Genomic DNA, 24,976 nt, shown 5'->3' on the forward strand with positions numbered 1-24,976 from the left:
GAAATGGTTTGGTATGGTTCCTTTCACCTGATGACTCTGTTCACCTAGCAGTAAATAAGTATCTTTAAGTTAGGTAACTGTTGTGGGTTGCATCATGGTGAGGGTCAGCAGGGTCAAAACCCCCCAACATGGGTGATGAATATTGCCGGAACAGAGGCGGACTTTTTATTAAGAAACAAACCAGTTCCTGCAAGGAGTGGATGGCCAACAGGCTGTAGTGGATATATGGGCCTGTGGCCTGCTACAAGGAAAAGCATGTTGGATGAAATTTTTTAATTAATTAATAATTGTACATGATTAACAAAAATAAATATAATGTAGTTATACTAATTGTGTTATTTTTTCCCATTTTAAGTCAAGTGTATTCATGCCAAAAAATTATATTTACCTCTCTATAACAATCCCCTCGAGCATATAACTTGCATGGCTGGTTCATTCAGTTTTACTCATTTTCCTCTGCTAAGTAATTAAATTGATTTATGGTCACAAAATTTATGAGTTCACATACTTTGTAATTACAGTAACATAAAAAATCACTTTAGGATCATGTACTATTACTAAAAGAGTAAAAGTATATTGCACAAATGTTGCCATTGAACCTTACGATACTCAGAGTTAATGAGATACTTTGCCACTAATAACCTATGGAGCTCAGATCTATTGTGCAGTGTTAATACTTAATTTATGATCATTACGAACAAACACGAAGGCACCAATTTCCTTGAGCATAACACATGTCAGGTAGACAGCGTTAAATTTCCTTACAATTACCTGGACAGTAAAGATGGCGGAGGTCTGGTCGGAGGCGGAGAAGAGGACTGGCAGGAGGTGGTCCTGGGCCTCTCCAGGCACACACTTGAGCTTGCCCTCCGGGGCGTGGATCAACAGCGACGAGTTAGAGGGAGAGAATGAGTGCTCCAGGGTCTTCGAGAACTCCGATTGATACATATTCGCCCGGCAGTTCAGGGCCTTTATCTGAGGAGAGTTAAACACACTTTAGCATACTACACAATGATCACTTAATCCTTTTGGAAAAGTCAAACCCAGTGTAATCAAGCTTGCTCTCACTTTATTGTGATATCTGGTTAATTTCAGTAGGTTAACAAGCCTTAGGTAATTGCATGAAGCCTCCGAGACCCACCCTTGCACGAAGCCTCCGAGGCCCACTCTCCGAGGCCCACCCTTACCTAGCAAGAAGGAAACTCAGTCTGGCTGTCTACGAGGTGCAGGAGCGAGGGGAGGAAAGGTATCAGGGGGAAAGCGCAAGCTATTTTATTATGCCTATATAACACTGGGAAGGGGTCAGGATAAGGATTTGGGATGGGACAGGAGGGGGGGGGGGGAAGAATGATGCCCAACCAACTTGGACGGTCAAGTGAGCTGCTTGAACAAAATTGGTAACCCCGAGGAAAACATCCCAGCGGCCACCTGTGATGAACCTTGGCCAACCTACTGATTTCACTGCACCAACATCAAAGTAGTAAGTAACTCCCCAAAAAGCCGCAGAGTTCAGGGCAGACTTACACTCCCAGAATAAAGTATTACACGTCTCCAAGTACAACAAGCATATGCTTGGCACGAGACCACAGACAGTATTCAGCCGGGCTTTTTAACCACGAGCCAGACTGCCATGGGAGAACCTACTGGGTGTTCCGAGGCACCACCAGCGGAGCCCGATGGAGCTCAGATCCCCCGATGGAGCTCAGATCCCCTGATGGAGCCACGCAGATCCCAGCACACAAAGTAGCTGCTATACGAGGTGGGATATCCCCGGTAACCTGAACTTTTTGTGAAGTATTTTTTGGCTGGAAAGTAGGGACGTGGAGGGATGGAATCATTACACATTGATGACACTTGTCCCACATGCCGGAAAAAGAAGTTTCCGACAACGTTTTGGTCCGTCTTGGACCATTAAGACATCCTCAATTCTTTTCAGACGTGTGAGATGAACGTCAAATTTTCATACAGTTTTGTGATTTTTTGCATTAAATTTTGAAGTTTATAAAGTCATCCTATTTAAGAGTTGAAGAAAATGACTTTTTTGAGATTTTTGGAACCTAAGACTATTTTTACCATATTCTTTAAAGTTTTATTTGCATGCTCTTATTTACTCTGGCTCTCATATGGATGTATGACAGTCTGGGACCCGCATTATAAAGGTAAACTCTACTTTAAGCTCTACAGAAAAAGCTGCAGATGGCAAGGAGGACGGCCATGAGTGTCCAGGAACTCCTAATAGCATACAGCACTCCTGGGCTGTGCATCTCTGCCAGTTCTTGCAGTCATTTGCAATAATCCAAACGTTTTGGAAACAAAACAGCAGTTGAGTATAACCTTGAACAGGTGGGCAGAAGCTTTGCCGGTGACCGAAGCTGCAATACCAAAAGCCAAGCTCTCATGGAAAGATCAACCGGCTATCAATAGTCAAACTCTCACATTCAGAGAACATATAGAACAGCACACAAGTCAGTGAAAAGCGGTCTTAGAAACCTGGTACACAGTAACAACTACACTTTAAGAAAATGTTCCAAGAAACCGAGAGTGAATGGTAGCACACAACGAGCAACACAACTACCGTGAACCACCAGCACCGCAGTAACGACCATCACAACTACCGTGAACCACCAGCACAGAAGTAACGAGGCAACACAACTACCGTGAACCACCAGCACAGAGGTAACGAGCAACACAACTACCGTGAACCACCAGCACCGAAGTAACGAGCAACACAACTACCGTGAACCACCAGCACCGAAGTAACGAGAAACACAACTACCGTGAACCACCAGCACCGAAGTAACGAGGCAACACAACTACCGTGAACCACCAGCACCGAAGTAACAAGCAACACAACTACCGTGAACCACCAGCACAGAGGTAACGAGCAACACAACTACCGTGAACCACCAGCACAGAAGTAACAAGCAACACAACTACCGTGAACCACCAGCAAAGAAGTAACGAGCAACACAACTACCGTGAACCACCAGCACAGAAGTAACGAGGCAACACAACAACCGTGAACCACCAGCACCGAAGTAACGAGGCAACACAACTACCGTGAACCACCAGCACAGAAGTAACGAGGCAACACAACTACCGTGAACCACCAGCACAGAAGTAACGAGCAACACAACTACCGTGAACCACCAGCACAGAAGTAACAAGCAACACAACTACCGTGAACCACCAGCACAGAAGTAACAAGCAACACAACTACCGTGAACCACCAGCACAGAAGTAACGAGCAACACAACTACCGTGAACCACCGGCACAGAGGTAACGAGCATCACAACTACCGTGAACCACCAGCACAGAGGTAACGAGCAACACAACTACCGTGAACCACCGGCACAGAAGTAACGAGCACAAGCTCAGAAGTCAAGATTCAAATATGTGTCAACACAGAACTAACGAACACAGTAATATATGGGACTGCACAAGGCGTGTTGTCCCATGTGAGGCAGCTCTTATTTATGCTACACAACTCGTCCATTCATGTTTATATTCATTGATCCCACTTGTATTTTATTTATAAGTAATATCTTTTATAAATCAACATATCTATTCTCAAACCTGTATTTACCCAGGCCTTTCCTGAATCTAAACGTCCAGTTTCTACTCATTGTTTCGTGCTTTACTTTGTCTTCCTATAAACTATGAGTTCCGTCCTCTCCCTTGTTCTTGCCAATCACTATACAGAGTATTTGAACCTCTTCTTCGTCCCACTGTTGATACTCGTCCCTCTCCCTGGTTTGGCTATGTTGATGACAGTTTTGTTCTATGGGTTCATAACCGTCTTTTTCTAGCCTTTCCTCTCCTCTCTTAACAATCTGGCTCCTCCTATCAATTTCTAAGTATAATTGTAATCTAATTCCATCCTTCCTTTCCTAGACGTTCAAGTTCACAGCTCTGTGTCCGGTTTGTCTTTCTCTGTGTGCCCCAATCTTAAGCACAATGGTACATATATTTACTTCATTTCCTACCATCCACTTTGTCAAGAAAAGTGTTCTTGTCTCTCTTCCTCCAAGTCCAACACATCAGTGACCTTCAGTTTTTTATTCTGAAATTTTTATTATTTACAAGTCTTTCTCTCGCCTTAGTTACCTTTTACATTTTATCAACTTTGCCTATTATCAAGCTAAAGGAAATTTCTTTCATTTTAAACCTGTTTTCAACACTAGTATCACTATGTTCTGCCTTCCCTTCATATCTGAACTAAAAAAAAATCACTAATACCCTCCGTCCTCTTGATGAAAAGCTCACCTGTCAACAAAAATTAAGTGTTGTTAAAAGTGCTTCAGACTTTTACTGTAAAGTTATGTTGAGAAACTGAACAACACTTGGAATTTATATTAGAAACTATAATAATAATTGTTTACTGACTAAACGTTATAATAATAATTGTTTACTGACTAAACGTTATAATAATAATTGTTTACTGACTAAACGTTATAATAATAATTGTTTACTGACTAAACGTTATAATAATAATTGTTTACTGACTAAACGTTATAATATTAATTGTTTACTGACTAAACGTTATAATAATAATTGTTTACTGACTAAACGTTATAATAATAATTGTTTACTGACTAAACGTTATAATAATAATTAAGTCAAGAAGACACTTACGTAAACTCTGTTGGTGTTGTAGACTGGCAAGACTGTTGTGAAGAGACCATCTGGTGCTGTGGTCATGTTGGTGCAGCGACCAGCTGCACACACCTCCATGGGGACACCACCTGCCGGAGTGCCGTCTGGCTTCTCAGCCCTCACCTGCAACATGTTAAAGAAGTTCTGGAGGTTTAGATATTATGCAGACGAGGAGTCACAATAAAGTGGTTGAAATATGTTGACCAAACCCCACACTAGAAAGTGAAGGGACGACGACGTTTCGGTCCATCCTGGACCATTCTCAAGTCGATTGTGAAGAGACCATCACAATCGACTTTACATATTAATTTTATTAAGTTAACAGTATCTTAGATGCCGTCACTGGCATCCCTGATGACTAGCTTAGTCCTGGAAGACTGTAGGTTGCCAGGACAGTGTTCTGCTGTATGGCTAAACATATATTTTTTTAAGTTTATATTTTACACGCGATAGATTATTTGGCCTTGGAATTGTAAACAAGTTGATACTTGATGAGTCAGTAAGATCACAAAGTATCTAGGAAAATCGACACAGAACTTGAAGTAAGAGTTATCAAGTATATACAATAATTACCATCTCCTGTTGAGTTATCACAATGATCTGTATCTTAACGTAACATAATTAACAATTAATCCTTATCCTAGGTAAAATAACAGTGAATAATGGCTGATTGCTATGTATGTATGAAAAAGGCACCAAGTCTCGAAGACTGTTCTGCACGCCTGTGGGCTGAACAGTAAAACACTCCTGGATATTGTTCATGATGCAAATGTGCAAAAACAAAACAAAAAACAAGACGATTGAAGTAAACAAAATAAAATTCGCTATGGATTTTATCGAGGGACAAGACACACGAGGTACATTTGTAAACAAGATTTCCAATAATTTTTAAAACCAGCCTCGACAATAAGGCAGGTGTGTCCCATTAGTGTACACGAGTTATGAGTGTGATCGATATGCCACCTTACCTCAGCTGTTTCCTATCAGCTATGTTATAGTAAGAGGAAGACTCTGGTTAAAGATCACATATAATTGTACACAAATATGTGATAATGTTTGTATATTTGGGCAGCAGGCGTTACTTTAAGCATATTTGGTTAAATATGACCGCAATGTTGGCGTTGTTAATGTTAAAGTGCTAGTTTTTTTATGCTTCTAACTTATTTTCTCTTCATCAGTGCCAAGGAGAGCAATCTTAAGGAATTAATAAACAAGGAGCAATTTCGGATGAAATACACATGTGTAAGGGGATGAATTGAAGCCTTAGGTAATCTCCTTCGACGCCACTGTTGCCGCCTGCAACAGTGGCGTCGGAGGTGTATGGGGGCAATGAAACGTAGGGTAAGGAATAGGGGAATAAGGTAAGAGTAAGGGAAAAGGGGCAATCATATATTGGGTAAGGCGTTGCATAGGACTAGTACTCTCTGTGGGCGGTAAGAATCCGGTAGAGATGTGGTAGTTACCCCGTGATGTAGGTGAGTTCTGCGTCTAAGTGTTGCCAGGGAAGCGAAGTAGTTATTCAATATATTTATAAGTGATTTTTTCTCTCATTTTAGTATAGCTGCCAGGATTTGTAGTAGTCTTAGGTCAGTGGTCGACTCCAGGATTTTTGTATTGTCAACTAGCAAGTTCCTAGGGAGTGTTGTGTTATGTTCACTATGAATTGAACCCGAAGTAAGTAAGTAATTATCAAAAGAAGGCACCAGACATCCCGAGAAAGTCTCAACACCTGTTCCTGACGGATCACGTACCCGGCAGCCGGGACCAGGCTCCCCCCCCTGACCGGGGGAACCGCAGGGGACGCAGGCACGGCATCGTCCCCGCCACCGGGCACAGGAGCCGAGGACCCCTGGCGCACATCCCTTTCCAGCACCATGACAAGATCCTGATCATTAGGGAAAACTTCGCACTGCGGGGATCCAACAGTGCAATAGACACAGGAGGTGGGGGCACAGGAAGCAACTCGGAGCCCCTCACAGCCCCGTCACCGACGGCGGGGGACGCCGGAGCACCATACTTCTCCATCTCCTCCCAAGGCTCACCACGATGGGGAGACACACTCTGAACCCGCTTCGATCATTTCGAGACAGGCCGCCGGTCGTTCGAGTTATCACTCCCATCTTCCTGCACCACAACAGAACTCTCCGGCAGGTGTGCTTGTAAAGCACGACCCCCGAGAACCACAGCTTTAACAACCGGGGCCACCGGACCACACACTGCAGGAGACAACCCCTCGCAGACAGCCAGAGCGACAGGAGACACCGTATCATGGAACATAGTAGGCAGATGCGGCTGAGACGGGGCGGGGTGAGGCAGCTGGGGCAGGGATGGTCGTGGCGGGGCCACACTAACTTCCACGTCAACACCCACATCTGCACCCAGACGAGCCGCAGGATCCGACACCGGAGCAGCAGACAGTAGGGAATCAACACACAAATCCCAGCACCCATTGACGGGTCCGAGGTCGACAACGGGAGAGAATCCTCCTCCCAGAAGAGGTTAATAGGGGTGACCCCGGTGGACCTCACACCCTACAGCCTGGTGGCCCTGTAGGTCACACTTGAAACACATCTGGAGTTGGCCCGTATGAAACAAACGAAGAGGGAAACGCAACAGCATGATGGAGGACAGTATATGATCCCTAAGGCGCATGGTGAGAGTGTGGGTCCACACGGGACCCGATTCTACCTCCCGGTGGGGACGGCGTTCATCCGCACATGAAGAACCCGCCAAAAACGGGCAAAGTACCGACGTAGAAGGTCCTCAAGGAACTCGAAGGGTGCCCCATGCACTGCCACATACATCGTCATAGGACAGCGATCAGAGAAAGTCACTGATCCACCATTGCCAAGAAGAGAGAAAGTGTCCCCATCATAGCACGTGACGAGATCACGGTAAACCACTGAGGAGCCAAACTTCACAATCGCACGTCCCCCAGCAAGCAGCCTCCAAAGAAACACGTAACATGTCCAAAATCACCAATTCTACTGCTTGGTAGGAAGTATTACTGGAAAATTCCAGGCCTGACGACAGGTGGCACAGGCTTCCCCATACTGCAGGCCGACACGGCCACTTTCAAGTCACGCCAGCAGCCACACCAAGGCCCGCACATCATGCCGGGTTGTCAACAAACCCCACACCGGCCAAGTAACAACTGGATAGGCAAAGAGAAGCGTCCTGCTCGCCACACCACCCAGCGCCGGACTGACGTGCTGTCAAACTGATCTCAAACGTTGTCGTTCTGGATTAAGTGATACTGTATGTCGTGTCTATATTCACACTACGTACTGATATTCGTCATCCCAATGTTATCCCTGTGTCAACATTTCTTAATATTCTTTTGGTACTTGATAACTGAATTATTTAATTATCTATATTTATTGTGTTTAAGTTGATGTACAGTAATATTAACAGCTATTATTTTTCTATTGCTCAGTCATTTCATTAACTGGTTAGTATGAACGTGTCAGTCTATTATTCTTGCTGGCGGAGTTAATAGTTTAGGGTTATAATAGTTTCGGGTTAAAAACTGTAAATAATGACGTAAACGAGTTTTTTTGTTATGCACGTGTGTGATCACATTTACACACACAGGTGACACGTCCAACAGTCTAGTCGTGTCCATCTCCCAGTAGCAACAGTCTTGTCGTGTCCATCTCCCAGTAGCAACAGTCTTGTCGTGTCCATCTCCCAGTAGCAACAGTCTTGTCGTGTCCATTTCCCAATACCATCAGTCTTGTCGTGTCCATCTCCCCAGTAGCAACAGTCTTGTCGTGTCCATCCCCCAGTAGCAACAGTCTTGTCGTGTCCATCTCCCAGTAGTAACAGTCTTGTCGTGTCCATCCACCAGTAGCAACAGTCTTGTCGTGTCCATCCACCAGTAGCAGCAGTCTTGTCGTGTCCATCTCCCAGTAGCAACAGTCTTGTCGTGTCCATTTCCCAATAGCATCAGTCTTGTCGTGTCCATCTCCCAGTAGCAACAGTCTTGTCGTGTCCATCTCCCAGTAGCATCAGTCTTGTCGTGTCCATCCTCCAGTAGCAACAGTCTTGTCGTGTCCATCTCCCAGTAGCAACAGTCTTGTCGTGTCCATCCCCCAGTAGCAACAGTCTTGTCGTGTCCATCCACCAGTAGCAACAGTCTTGTCGTGTCCATCCACCAGTAACAACAGTCTTGTCGTGTCCATCCCCCAGTAGCAACAGTCTTGTCGTGTCCATCCACCAGTAGCAACAATAGGCGGTGTTGAACGCCCAGAAGATGGAAATCAATGAACTATAAAATGTGTTGCACAGAAAGCCAAATCGACAATATTTAGTGAATAATAAAACATGAACATAACTTTGTTCTAACACATTTTTACAATTATAATTACCAACCTTGAGGGAGTAAGGAAGGTTCGGCTTCATGTAAGCGTCTTCGTAGATAGTTTTGAAGGTCACGGCGTTTCGGGTGATGGAGACTGAGGCGTCCTTTTTAATTTCCACTCCAGTACCTTCCTCAGTGACGATGGCCGAGGCCTTGAGACTGTACACGTCGCAGTCAATGATCCTCAGCTCCGATGCCTGCACCTCCACCTCCTTACACCCGGAGATCTGCAGTGAGAACCTTTCATGTATATTGTGTCGGTGTCTGGAGGAATATACCACTTATCACAGTATACCCCATTAATTTACGTAACCCATTAGTTTACATAACCCATTAGTTTATGTAACCCATTAGTTTATGTAACCCATTAGTTTATGTAACCCATTAGCTTATGTAACCCATTAGTTTACGTAACTCTTTAGTTTATGTAACCCATTACTTTACACAACCAATTAGTTTATATAACCCATTAGTTTACGAACCCATTAGTTTATGTAACCCATTAGTTTATGTAACCCATTAGTTTATGTAACCCATTAGCTTATGTAACCCATTAATTAATGTAACTCTTTAGTTTATGTAACCTATTAGTTTATGTAACCCATTACTTTACATAACCAATTAGTTTATATAACCCATTAGTTTACGTAACCCATTAGTTTATGTAACCTATTAGTTTATGTAACGCATTAGTATATGTAACCCATTAGTTTATGTAACCCATTAGTTCATGTAACCCATTAGTTTATGTAACCCATTAGTTTATGAAACCCATTAGCTTATGTAACCCATTAGTTTACGTAACCCATTACTTTATGTAACCCTTTAGTTTATGAAACCCATTAGTTTATGTAACCCATTACTTTACAAAACCAATTAGTTTATATAGCCCATTAGTTTACGTAACCCATTAGTTTATGTAACCTATTAGTTTATGTAACCCATTAGTTTATGTAACCCATTAGATTATATAAACCCATAAGTTTATGTAACCCATTAGTTTATGTGAACCCATTACTTTCTGTAACCCATTAGATTATGTAGCCTATTAGTTGATGTAAACCCATTAGTTTATGTAACCTATGAGTTTACATAAACCCATTAGTTTACATAAACCCATTAGTTTATGTGAACCCATTAGTTTATGTAACCCATAAAATTTATGTAAACCCATTAGTTTATGTAACCCCATTAGTTTATATCAACCCATTAGTTCATGTGAACCCATTAGTTTCTGTAACCCATTAGTTTACATGAACCATTAGTTTATGTAAAACATACGTTTACATAAACCAATTAGTTTATATGAACCATTAGTTTATGTAACCCATTAGTTTACATAAACCCATTAGTATACATAACCCATTAGTATATGTAACCCATTAGTTTATGGAAACCATTAGTTTATGGAAACCATTAGTTTATGTAACCCATTAGTTTACATAGCCCATTATTATATGTAACCCAATAGTTTATGGAAACCAATAGTTTACATAGCCCATTAGTATATGCAACCCATTAGTTTATGAAACCCATTAATTTATGTAACCCATTAGTTTACTTAACCCATCAGTTTATGTAACACATTAGTTTATGTAAAATCTTCAGCTTTTGCACAGGATTAAGAATACTTGTGTGGAAATCACAGTAACTCTGCGGTACTCACAGTAACACTAAGGTACTCACAGTAACACTGAGGTACTCACAGTAACACTGAGGTACTCACAGTAACACTGGGTACTCACAGTAACACTGAGGTACTCACAGTAACACTGCAGTACTCACAGTAACACTGAGGTACTCACAGTAACACTGCGGTACTCACAGTAACACTGAGGTACTCACAGTAACACTGAGGTACTCACTGTAACACTGAGGTACTCACAGTAACACTGATGTACTCACAGTTACACTGAGGTACTCACAGTAACACTGAGGTACTCACAGTAACACTGCGGTACTCACAGTAACACTGAGGTACTCACAGTAACACTGAGGTACTCATAGTAAAACTGAGGTACTCACAGTGACACTGAGGTGCTCACAGTAACACTGAGGTACTCACAGTAACACTGAGGTACTCACAGTAACACTGAGGTACTCACAGTAACACTGAGGTACTCACAGTAACACAGAGGTACTCACAGTAACACTGAGGTACTCACAGTAACACTGAGGTACTCACAGTAACACTGAGGTACTCACAGTAACACTGTGGAACTCACAGTAACATTGAGGTACTCACAGTAACACTGCGGTACTCACAGTAACACTGAGGTACTCACAGTAACACTGAGGTACTCACAGTAACACTGAGGTACTCACAGTAACACTGAGGTGCTCACAGTAACACTGAGGTACTCACAGTAACACTGAGGTACTCACCATAACACTGAGGTACTCACCATAACACTGAGGTACTCACAGTAACACTGAGGTACTCACAGTAACACTGACGTACTCACAGTAACACTGAGGTACTCACGGTAACACTGAGGAACTCACAGTAACACTGAGGTACTCACAGTAACACTGTGGAACTCACAGTAACATTGAGGTACTCACAGTAACACTGCGGTACTCACAGTAACACTGAGGTACTCACAGTAACACTGAGGTACTCACAGTAACACTGAGGTACTCACAGTAACACTGAGGTGCTCACAGTAACACTGAGGTACTCACAGTAACACTGAGGTACTCACCATAACACTGAGGTACTCACCATAACACTGAGGTACTCACAGTAACACTGAGGTACTCACAGTAACACTGACGTACTCACAGTAACACTGAGGTACTCACGGTAACACTGAGGTACTCACGGTAACACTGAGGAACTCACAGTAACACTGAGGTACTCACGGTAACACTGAGGTACTCACAGTAACACTGAGGTACTCACAGTAACACTGAGGTACTCACAGTAACACTGAGGTACTCACAGTAACACTGAGGTACTCACAGTAACACTGAGGTACTCACAGTAACACTGAGGTACTCACAGTAACACTGTGGAACTCACAGTAACATTGAGGTACTCACAGTAACACTGCGGTACTCACAGTAACACTGAGGTACTCACCATAACACTGAGGTACTCACCATAACACTGAGGTACTCACAGTAACACTGAGGTACTCACAGTAACACTGACGTACTCACAGTAACACTGAGGTACTCACGGTAACACTGAGGTACTCACGGTAACACTGAGGAACTCACAGTAACACTGAGGTACTCACGGTAACACTGAGGTACTCACAGTAACACTGAGGTACTCACAGTAACACTGAGGTACTCACAGTAACACTGTGGTACTCACAGTAACACTGAGTTACTCACCGTAACACTGAGGTACTCACAGTAACAATGAGGTACTCACAGTAACAATGAGGTACTCACGATAACACTGAGGTACTCACAGTAACACTGAGGTACTCACAGTAACACTGAGGTACTCACAGTAACACTGAGGTACTCACAGTAACACTGAGGTGCTCACAGTAACACTGAGGTACTCACAGTAACACTGAGGTACTCACCATAACACTGAGGTACTCACCATAACACTGAGGTACTCACAGTAACACTGAGGTACTCACAGTAACACTGACGTACTCACAGTAACACTGAGGTACTCACGGTAACACTGAGGAACTCACAGTAACACTGAGGTACTCACAGTAACACTGTGGAACTCACAGTAACATTGAGGTACTCACAGTAACACTGCGGTACTCACAGTAACACTGAGGTACTCACAGTAACACTGAGGTACTCACAGTAACACTGAGGTACTCACAGTAACACTGAGGTGCTCACAGTAACACTGAGGTACTCACAGTAACACTGAGGTACTCACCATAACACTGAGGTACTCACCATAACACTGAGGTACTCACAGTAACACTGAGGTACTCACAGTAACACTGACGTACTCACAGTAACACTGAGGTACTCACGGTAACACTGAGGTACTCACGGTAACACTGAGGAACTCACAGTAACACTGAGGTACTCACGGTAACACTGAGGTACTCACAGTAACACTGAGGTACTCACAGTAACACTGAGGTACTCACAGTAACACTGTGGTACTCACAGTAACACTGAGTTACTCACCGTAACACTGAGGTACTCACAGTAACAATGAGGTACTCACAGTAACAATGAGGTACTCACGATAACACTGAGGTACTCACAGTAACACTGAGGTACTCACAGTAACACTGAGGTACTCACCGTAACACTGAGGTACTCACCGTAACACTGAGGTACTCACCGTAACGTTGTTGGTGACGTCCACCTTGCACTTCCTTCTCTGGTTGTTGTCCAGAGTCAGTGACAGGTTGCCCTTAACCGGTTGTCCGAAGGTGTAGCTGTAAACAATCATGACAGGTTAGACACGCACAATGAGGCTCTCACGGACACATGCACAACAGTAAACAGACACGCACCATGAGGCTCTCACGGACACATGCACAACAGTAAACAGACACGCACCAGGAGGCTCTCACGGACACGTGCACAACAGTAAACAGTAGTAGGGATGGCAACGCACAGGGGATTTTTTTTTTGGGGGGGGGGGAAATCCTCTGTGTGAGCCATGGTTTTCAGGTCCAAAATCCCGTGTGTGAGCCATGGTTTTCAGGTTCCAAAATCCCGCGTGTGAGCCAGGGTTTTGAGGTCCAATATCCCGCGTGTGAGCCAGGGTTTTGAGGTCCAATATCCCGCGTGTGAGCCAGGGTTTTCAGGTAAATTTTGTCAGTCACAGATTTTAGAAGTTGTTAAAGTTCTTATGATGAAAATAATTTCCGAGACTTAGAAGTTTGCTAAAGTTCTTATGGGAGAAATTCAAATTCGTGTTTATGAGCCAGGGTTTTCAGGTAAATTTTGTCAGTCACAGATTTTAGAAGTTGTTAAAGTTCTTATAATGAAAATAATGTCATACGAGTTTGTTAAAGTTCTTATGATGAAAATAATTTCCGAGACTTTAGAAGTTTGTTAAAAGTTCTTATCATGAAATAATGTCATACGAGTTTTGTTAAGAGTTCTTATTGGATTCTTACTTAGAAACTATTACATTGCTATATATCTGAATCATTTCACTGTCTTCCCCCTGCATCTCCCGCTCGTACCTCACACCCCCTCCCTCTTCCCCTTACCTCACAATCTCTCGCGTCACCTGTGTTTATTTTAGACCATCAGCCAGACACCGCATGCAGGTCATCTCTTAATCTTATCTTATCTTCTCCATAATATCTGGACCGTCCCTCTCTCTCTCTCCTCTTCATATTGTTCTCTCTTCCTATTTCCTTACAGCTATTTTTCAGAGTTTCAAATAATCGTTAAAGTTTATTTATATGTTTATGACTGAATTTGTAAAAAGACCATTTTCAGAGAATATTGTCTTAGATGTTTGTTAAGGAAAACAGACAACTTAGCCATAACATTTAGTTTTATATCCATTTACGGCTATTTCACCTGTATAGACCAAAATTGAACAGAGCCCAGTTATAGACAGAATTTCGTCAGAGACCATTTTATACCTAAAAATGAACAGAGTCCAGTTTGCTAGCAAAATTAGTCAGAGACAGTTTTAAGCTCAAATTTCATCAGAGTCCAATTATCAACAGAAATTCGTCAGAGTCCAATTAACGACAGAAATTTGACAGAGTCTACTTTGAGAACAAAATTCATCAGAGTCCAGTTCCCGATCGAAATTAATCAGAGTCCAATTAAAGACCCAAATTTGACAGAGACCACATTTTCGCTACTAGCGACCCAATCCCCCTGAAATTTTAAACAGTCATATTTCAGTCATAGTAAATAAGATCAAGTCAGTTACTGAGCTCCAGCTCTCGTCCCCCACCTTAGTTCTCCCCCGTATATTTGTAAATAACCCATCAATTTCCCTGAAATTTTTACCCTCTGTATTTCAGACACCGTAAATAAGATCAAAACAGTTATCTAGCTCCAGCTCTCGTCCCCCAACTTAGTTCTCTCTCGTATATTTGTAAATAACCCATCAATTTCCCTGAAATTTTTAGCCTCTGTATTTCAGACATAGTAAATATGATGTAAACAATTATAAAACTCTAGCTCTTGTCCTCTGTCCAAGTTCACTCCTGTAAATTCATTACTATCAGTCCAAATCCCCCTGAGATTTAAACACCCAACTACATTTTCAGACATAGTAAATAAAAACCAGTTCAGTTATCAAGTTTCAACTCTTGTCCCCCAGCTTAGTTCATTTTGTACAAGTTCTTTATTTTTCAACTAAATCACCCTGAGATTTAAGATCACCTTCTTTCTAACCTAGTAAAATTAATCTGGACATTAGCCAAGCTCCATTTCCTCTGTCTTAGATCATCGAACATAAATATATCCGATCAAGTCCCTCTCCAGCCTAACTCTTTATCAGAGTAGTCACAAAACCCCAACCTGTGTAATTATCTTTCATCCCCAACGTATCCAAACCTTCAATAATTATCATACTGTATTTGCATATTTTCTCTATATTCAGCTGTGTTCTTCACATTTTTTCCATGTTTTCTGTGTTCATTCCATGTTCTACAAATGTTCACAGCATGCTCAGTTCAAATTTTTTCTACCATTTTCCCCGTATGTTCACTATGTTCTTTGTCATGTTTTCATGTACATCATATGTTCTCTGTATAACTTTTATACTCAATATTCATGTTCTCAATGTTCTTAGCTTGTTCTTCACATGTTCAGTGTTCATTCTTGTATTCCCTATGTTCCTTATCATGTCTTCATATTCTCTGTAAGTTCATATTCCCTGCATGTTCACTCTATTCATCAACTTTTTCTTACATGTTTTCTGTGTTCACCGTATGTTCACTGTGTTCATTCCCCTACTTAACCTCAATTTTTTTTATGTTCTTTGCTTCTTTAAACCAATTTGTTTCTTCCATTCACTAACTAGTTCTTTGTCAAATAATATTATACTACAATACAGTTCCCTCAACAATTTTAGTCACCAAGTTTTTATTTGCAAAACTATGTCAAAGTAATTCTCGTAGTCAACTTAATAGTTCTACCAACCCTATTCGTAAACAAATCTACACTTTATTCAGTTCCAAATTTACAAAGACAAACCTTTCTTGTAACTTCTTAACTAAAAATCTTTCGCCAATCAACTAAAACATAGTCACTTTCCTCATTTCTCAACTAAACTTATTATCCAATCAACCAAAAATAGTCAAAGGAATCTTTCCAACACTGTTCATAACTAAACTTATTCCCTAGTCATCAGAAAATAACCGAGTTCTTCATGTTTCTTTGTCATTTCATAACTAAAATTATCCATCAATCAACAGAAAAAGTCATATTCATCATCATTGTTCCTAACTAAAATTATGTTTTGTCAAGTAAGAAAAAATAACCAAAGATATCTTGCATCGCTGTTCTTAACTGACATTATACTTTGGGGAGCACAAAAATAGTCTCCCTCGTCATGTTTTGTCTTTTTCCTTAACTAAAAGTATTCATCAGTCAACTAAAAAATAGTTACTTCATCATGTTTCCTTGTCATTTCTTAACTGAAATATCACTCCTCTCATCTGAAAATAGTCATGTGTAGCCTCTTTCCAACACTGTTCTTAACTAAAGTAGCCTTTCACTTCGCTAAAATAGTCATATTCATCATTGTTCCTAACTAAAATTATATGTCGTTAAGTAAGAAATATAGTCAAAGACACTCTTCGAGATATCAAGGACTTACTCAAAGACATCAAAGTTGCACTCAAAGACATCCTTTGAGACATCAAAGACATCCTTTAACACTTCAAGGGGAACTCTTCGAGATATCAAAAGACACTCTCAAACACTCAAAATTTACTCGCATCCTCAAAGTTATTCTCAGAGTCATCAAAAAGTTAATCTCAGTCATCAAAATGTTATTCTCTAAGTAACCTTTCGTTCATCAGAGAAACTTTCTAAGACATCTTCGTTCATTAAAGTTAATCTCAGAGGCATAAAAGTTATTCTCAGAGCTAACAAAATTATTCTCGATGTCATCAAAAAGTATTTTCTCGTTCATCAAAGTTAATCTCAGAGTTAACAAAGGTAATCTCTAACTCACTCTCGTTCATCAAAGTTGCACTCAAAGACATCCTTTGAGACATCAAAGACATCCTTTAAGACATCAAAGTTATTCTCAGAGGCGTAAAAGCTATTCTCAGAGACATAAAAGTTATTCTCAGAGACATGAAAGTTATTCTCAGAGACATAAAAGTTATTCTTTAAGTAACCTTTCGTTCGTCAGAGAAACTTTCTAAGACATCTTCGTTCATTAAAGTTAATCTCAGAGGCATAAAAGTTATTCTCAGAGCTATCAAACTTGTTCTCAAAGTCATCAAAGTTATTCCAAGAGCCGTCAGAGTTAATCTAAGACATCATCTTTCATCAAAGTTATTCTCTCTAAGCCATCAATGTTCTTCTCTAAGACATAAAAAGTTATTCTCTATGTCATCAAAAAGTTATTCTCTGAGCTAGCAAAATACTACTCATGTTCTCAAAGTCATCAAAGTTATTCTAAGAGCTAACAAAAGTTATTCTCAGAGTCACCTTCGTTATTCAAAGAAGCCTTCTGAGACATCCTCGTTCAACAAAACTGTCCTCAGAGCCATCAAAAAAGTTAAATACAGTCATCAAAGTTATTCCAAGAGACATCAAAAGTTAATCTAAGACATCATCTTTCATCAAAGTTATTTTAGAGACCTCTAAAGTTATTATGCAAGACATAAAAGTTATTTTCAGAGACATGAAAGTTATTCTCTAAGACATCTTTGTTCATCAAAGTTGTTCTCTAAGACATCAATGTTGTTCTCTAAGACATCAATGTTGTTCTCTAAGACATCAAAGATGTTCTCTAAATCATAAAAGTTAATCTCTAAGTCACCTTCGTTTATTAGAGAAACTTTCCAATCCATCTTCGTTGATCAAAGTTATTCTCAGAATCATCAAAGAGATCTCTAATTCACCTTCGTTCACCAAAAAGTTGTTCTCTAAGACACCTTCATTCATCAAAGAAACTCTCTTTCCATCATGTTATTCTTTAAGACATCTTCAGTCATAAAATTTCTCTCCAAAATGTAACTAGTTCAGCTTTTCATACCAAACCTGCACTTCTGTTAAAATATATTTTCTTAGTCACTTTACCCTAAAACTGTTTCTCTGAACTACACTGTTCAAACCTACGTAAGCTATCCTCTCCATCCAATGTTACTTAGTTAACGTAACGTTCCTAAACCTAACTTTACCTATCCTAACTTAACTTACCTTACCTTACCTATCTTACCTAACTTACCTGACTTAACCTAACTTATCCTGCTTAACCTAACTTACCTTACCTTTACCTATCTTACCTAACTTAACCTGCATAACCTAACTTACCTGACTTAACCTAACTTATCCTGCTTAACCTAACTTACCTTACCTATACCTATCTTACCTAACTTAACCTGCATAACCTAACTTTACCTATCCTAACATAACTTACCTTACCTTACCTATCTTACCTAACTTTACCTATCGTAACATAACTTACCTTACCTTACCTATCTTACCTACCTTACCTGACTTAACCTAACTTTACCTATCCTAACATAACTTACATTACTTTACCTAACTTAACCTGCTTAACCTAACTTAACCTGCTTAGCCTAACTTAACCTATCCTAACTTAACTTACCTTTACCTATCTTACTTAACTTAACCTGCATAACCAAACCTGCTTAACTTAACTTACCTTACCTTACCTATCTTACCTAACTTACCTAACTTAACCTAACTTATCCTGCTTAACCTAACTTACCTACCTTACCTAACATAAACCTAACCTAACTTACCTACCCTACCTAACTTAACCTGCTTAACCTAACTTACATAATTTAACCTAACCTAACCTGCTTAACCTAACTTACCTTACCTTACCTATCTTACCTAACTTACCTAACTTAACCTAACGTTTCCTGTTTAACCTAACTTACATAACTTAACCTAACCTAACTTACGTAACTTATCTTACCTATCCTAACCTAACCTAACTTGCTTACCTAACTTAATCTTACATTCCCAAACTGATGTATCCTGACTTATCTAGTCCAACCAGACATGATCAAACTTACATAATTATTCCTGCTTGTTTTTTGTGTTTCGTCAATCATTGTCTCATATTCATTTACTCGTTTCAAGGGCTAATTTCTCAAATGGTCATTTTTGCAGATCAAGGGTTATTTGTTTAAGATTGGGTGTTTAACCATTGCAAAGGATTTTGTTATATATGGGAATTTACTCGTTTCAAAGGGCTAATTTCTCAAATGGTCATTTTTGCAGATCAAGGGTTATTTGTTAAAGTTCATCAAGTTGCTCATAAGTTGTATTTATTATGTTTATTATCATTTATTCGTATTCCCCAACCCCTTAACCTAACCTTTTGTAATCTTAGTGTATTTAGTAGGTTCTATCATATGTTCTTATTCCCCAACCCCTTAACCTAACCTTTCAGATGTAGTTTATTGTGTTTTTGACGTATTTGTTAAATATTTTATCCTTTTCCTAACCTTTCAGATGTAGTTTTGTTTCTCCTTTTTGTATATTTTTACCCAAACCCACCATCCCACTTAACCTTCTTTCCTTCTTTTACTTTGTTTCTCCTACTCCTTCTAACCCTCCTTTTCTATCTCTCCCTTATTCTCTCTCTTCCTCCCCCTCTCTCTCACTCATTTGCTCAAATGCTCTCTTCTTTCTCAAATTCAAGTCTTAATGCTCCCATTCTCTCACCCTCACTCTCATTCACTTAGTTTTTCTTTTTCTCAAATTCAAGTCTTAGTGCTCCCATGCTCTTCCTCCCCCCTCTCTCTTACTCTTTTCTTCTCTTTTCATGCTCTCACTCCCTTGCTCTCTTGTTTTTCTCAATTTCAAGTCTTAGTAGATCTGATTCTTTACTATTGTAATTTTATTATTACTAAGATAAAGAATGAACTTATATGTGAAAACAAAGTAAAAGAAGGAAAGAAGGTTAAGTGGGATGGTGGGTTTGGGTAAAAATATACAAAGGAGAAACAAAACTACATCTGAAAGGTTAGGAAAAGGATAATATATTTAACAAATACGTTAAAAACACAATAAACTACATCTGAAAGGTTAGGTTAAAGGGTTGGGGAATAGGAACATATGATAGAACCTACTAAATACACTAAGATTACAAAAGGTTAGGTTAAGGGGTTGGGGAATAAGAATAAATGATAACAAACATAATAAATACAACTTATGAGCAACTTGATGAACTTTAACAAATAACCCTTGATCTGCAAAAATGACCATTTGAGAAATAAGCCCTTTGAAACGAGTAAATTCCCATGTATAACAAAATCCTTTGAAATGGTTAAACACCCAATCTTAAACAAATAACCCTTGATCTGCAAAAATGACCATTTGAGAAATTAGCCCTTGAAACGAGTAAATGAATATGAGACAATGATTGACGAAACACAAAAAACAAGCAGGAATAATTATGTAAGTTAGATCATGTCTGGTTGGACTAGATAAGTTAGGATACATCAGTTTGGGAATGTAAGATTAAGTTAGGTAAGCAAGTTAGGTTAGGTTAGGATAGGTAAGATAAGTTACGTAAGTTAGATTAGGTTAAGTTATGTAAGTTAGGTTAAGCAGGAAAAGTTAGGTAAAGTTAGGTAAGTTAGGTAAGATAGGTAAGGTAAGGTAAGTTAGGTTAAGCAGGTTAGGTTAGGTTAAATTATGTAAGTTAGGTTAAGCAGGTTAAGTTAGGTAGGGTAGGTAAGTTAGGTTAGGTTAAGTTAGGTAAGGTAGGTAAGTTAGGTTAAGCAGGATAAGTTAGGTTAAGTTAGGTAAGGTAGGTAAGATAGGTAAGGTAAGGTAAGTTAAGTTAAGCAGGTTAGGTTATGCAGGTTAAGTTAGGTAAGATAGGTAAAGGTAAGGTAAGTTAAGTTAGGATAGGTTAAGTTAGGTAAGGTAATGTAAGTTATGTTAGGATAGGTAAAGTTAGGTTAAGTCAGGTAAGGTAGGTAAGATAGGTAAGGTAAGGAAAGTTATGTTACGATAGGTAAAGTTAGGTAAGATAGGTAAGGTAAGTTATGTTAGGATAGGTAAAGTTAGGTTATGCAGGTTAAGTTAGGTAAGATAGGTAAAGGTAAGGTAAGTTAGGTTAAGCAGGATAAGTTAAGTTAAGTCAGGTAAGATAGGTAAGGTAAGGTAAGTTAAGTTAGGATAGGTAAAGTTAGGTTTAGGAACGTTACGTTAACTAAGTAACATTGGGTGGAGAGGATAGCTTACGTAGGTTTGAACAGTGTAGTTCAGAAAAACAGTTTTAGGGTAAAGTGACTAAGAAAATATATTTTAACAGAAGTGCAGGTTTGGTATGAAAAGCTGAACTAGTTACATTTTGGAGAGAAATTTTATGACTGAAGATGTCTTAAAGAATAACATGATGGAAAGAGAGTTTCTTTGATGAATGAAGGTGTCTTAGAGAACAACTTTTTGGTGAACGAAGGTGAATTAGAGATCTCTTTGATGATTCTGAGAATAACTTTGATCAGCGAAGATGGATTGGAAAGTTTCACTAATAAACGAAGGTGACTTAGAGATTAACTTTCATGATTTAGAGAACATCTTTGATGTCTTAGAGAACAACATTGATGTCTTAGAGAACAACATTGATGTCTTAGAGGACAACTTTGATGAACAAAGATGTCTTAGAGAATAACTTTCATGTCTCTGAAAATAACTTTTATGTCTTACATAATAACTTTAGAGGTCTCTAAAATAACTTTGATGAAAGATGATGTCTTAGATTAACTTTTGATGTCTCTTGGAATAACTTTGATGACTGTATTTAACTTTTTTGATGGCTCTGAGGACAGTTTTGTTGAACGAGGATGTCTCAGAAGGCTTCTTTGAATAACGAAGGTGACTCTGAGAATAACTTTTTGATGACTTTGTTGTCTTAGAGAATAACTTTGAGGACTTAGAGAATGTCTTTGATGAACGGAAGGTTACTTAGAGAATAACATATCATGACTGAGAATAACTTTTGATAGCTCTTAGAATAACTTTGATGTCTTAGAGAATAACTTTAGATGTCTCTGAGAATAACTTTTATGAACGAAGATGTCTGAGATTAACTTTGATAGCTCAGAATAACTTTTGTGAACATGAGAATATCTTTGGATAACTCTGAGATTAACTTTGATGTCTTTGAAACAACTTTGATGAACGAGAGTGAGTTAGAGATTACCTTTGTTATCTCTGAGATCAACTTTGATGAACAAAAGTGAGTTAGAGAAGAACATTGATGGCTTAGAGAGAATATCTTTGATGAAAGATGATGTCTTAGATTAACTTTGACGTCTCTTGGAATAACTTTGATGACTTTGAGAACAAGTTTGATAGCTCTGAGAATGACTTTTATGCCTCTGAGACTAACTTTAATGAACGAAGATGTCTTAGAAAGTTTCTCTGACGAACGAAAGGTTACTTCGAGAATAACTTTTATGTCTCTGAGAATAACTTATATTTCTCTGAGAATAGCTTTTACGCCTCTGAGAATAACTTTGATGTCTTAAAGGATGTCATTGATGTCTCGAAGGATGTCTTTGAGTGCAACTTTGATGAACGAGAGTGAGTTAGAGATTACCTTTGTTAACTCTGAGATTAACTTTGATGAACGAGAAAATACTTTTTGATGACATCGAGAATAATTTTGTTAGCTCTGAGAATAACTTTTATGCCTCTGAGATTAACTTTAATGAACAAAGATGTCTTAGAAAGTTTCTCTGATGAACGAAAGGTTACTTAGAGAATAACAATTTGATGACTGAGATTAACTTTTTGATGACTCTGAGAATAACTATGAGGATGGAAGTAAATTTTTGAGTGTTTGAGAGTGTCTTTTGATATCTCGAAGAGTCCCCTTGAAGTCTTAAAGGATGTCTTTGATGTCTCAAAGGATGTCTTTGAGTGCAACATTGATGTCTTTGAGTAAGTCCTTGATGTCTCGAAGAGTGTCTTTGACTATATTTCTTACTTAACGACATATAATTTTAGTTAGGAACAATGATGAATATGATTATTTTAGCGAAGTGAAAGGTTACTTTAGTTAAGAACAGTGTTGGAAAGAGGCTACACATGACTATTTTCTGATGAGAGAAGTGATATTTCAGTTAAGAAATGACAAGGAAACATGATGAAGTAACTATTTTTTAGTTGACTGATGAATACTTTTAGTTAAGGAAAAAGACAAAACATGACGAGGGAGACTATTTTTGTGCTCCCCAAAGTATAATGTCAGTTAAGAACAGCGATGAAAGATATCTTTGGTTATTTTTTCTTACTTGACAAAACATAATTTTAGTTAGGAACAATGATGATGAATATGACTTTTTCTGTTGATTGATGGATAATTTTAGTTATGAAATGACAATGAAACATGAAGAACACGGTTATTTTCTGATGACTAGGGAATAAGTTTAGTTATGAACAGTGTTGGAAAGATTCCTTTGACTATTTTTTTTGGTTGACTGGATAATAAGTTTAGTTGAGAAATGAGGAAAGTGACTATGTTTTAGTTGATTGGCGAAAGAATATTAGTTAGGAAGTTACAAGAAAGGTTTGTCTTTGTAAATTTGGAACTGAATAAAGTGTAGATTTGTTTAAGAACGGGGTTGGTAGAACTATTAAGTTGACTACGAGAATTACTTTGACATAGTTTTGCAAATAAAAACTTGGTGACTAAAATTGTTGAGGGAACTGTATTGCAGTGTAATATTATTTGACAAAGAACTAGTTAGTTAATGGAAGAAACAAATTGGTTTAAAGAAACAAAGAACATAAAAAAAATTGAGGTTAAGTAGGGGAATGAACACAGTGAACATACGGTGAACACAGAAAACATGTAAGAAAAAGTTGATGAATAGAGTGAACATGCAGGGAATATGAACTTATAGAGAATATGAGGACATGATAAGGAACATAGGGAATACAAAGAATGAACACTGAACATGTGAAGAACAAGCTAAGAACATTGAGAACATGAATATTGAGTATAAAAGTTATACAGAGAACATATGATGTACATGAAAACATGACAAAGAACATAGTGAACATACTTGGAAAATGGTAGAAAAAATTTGAACTGAGCATGCTGTGAACATATGTAGAACATGGAATGAACACAGAAAACATGGAAAAAATGTGAAGAACACAGCTGAATATAGAGAAAATATGCAAATACAGTATGATGATTATTGAAGGTTTGGATACGTTGGGGATGAAAGATAATTACACAGGTTGGGGTTTTGTGACTACTCTGATAAAGAGTTAGGCTGGAGAGGGACTTGATCGGATATATTTATGTTCGATGATCTAAGACAGAGGAAATGGAGCTTGACTAAATTCCAGATTAATTTTACTACGTTAGAAAATAAGGTGATCTTAAACCTCAGGGTGATTTAGTTGGAAAATAAAGAACTTGTACAAAATGAACTAAGCTGGGGGACAAGAGTTGAAACTTGATAACTGAACTAGTTTTTATTTACTATGTCTGAAAATGTAGTTGGGTGTTTAAATCTCAGGGGGATTTGGACTGATAGTAATGAATTTACAGGAGTGAACTTGGACAGAGGACAAGAGCTAGAGTTTTATAATTGTTTACATCATATTTACTATGTCTGAAATACAGAGGGTAAAAATTTCAGGGATATTGATGGGTTATTTACAAAGCTACGAGAGAGAACTAAGTTAAGGGACGAGAGCTGGAGCTAGATAACTGTTTTGATCTTATTTACGGTGTCTGAAATACAGAGGGTAAAAATTTCAGGGAAATTGATGGGTTATTTACAAATATACGAGGGAGAACTAAGGTGGGGGACGAGAGCTGGAGCTCAGTAACT

General features: G+C 39.0%; 1 protein-coding gene across 3 annotated transcripts in view; it reads right to left on the minus strand.

Annotated features, from left to right (window-relative positions):
* LOC123764589 (alpha-1-inhibitor 3) overlaps positions 1 to 24,976 on the minus strand; it is a 209,935-nt gene that overhangs the window by 101,073 nt on the left and 83,886 nt on the right. For all 3 annotated transcript variants that reach the window (XM_069314575.1, XM_069314574.1, XM_069314576.1), the window contains exons 6-9: positions 13,306 to 13,402; positions 9,032 to 9,247; positions 4,637 to 4,780; positions 772 to 975 (exon numbers count right to left, since the gene is read on the minus strand). In XM_069314575.1, the coding sequence (XP_069170676.1) occupies positions 772 to 975; positions 4,637 to 4,780; positions 9,032 to 9,247; positions 13,306 to 13,402 (661 nt within the window). The remainder of the gene's footprint in view (positions 1 to 771; positions 976 to 4,636; positions 4,781 to 9,031; positions 9,248 to 13,305; positions 13,403 to 24,976) is intronic.

This window comes from Procambarus clarkii, chromosome 79 (assembly GCF_040958095.1).
Source record: "Procambarus clarkii isolate CNS0578487 chromosome 79, FALCON_Pclarkii_2.0, whole genome shotgun sequence".
In the NCBI taxonomy this organism is placed as follows: domain Eukaryota; kingdom Metazoa; phylum Arthropoda; class Malacostraca; order Decapoda; family Cambaridae; genus Procambarus; species Procambarus clarkii.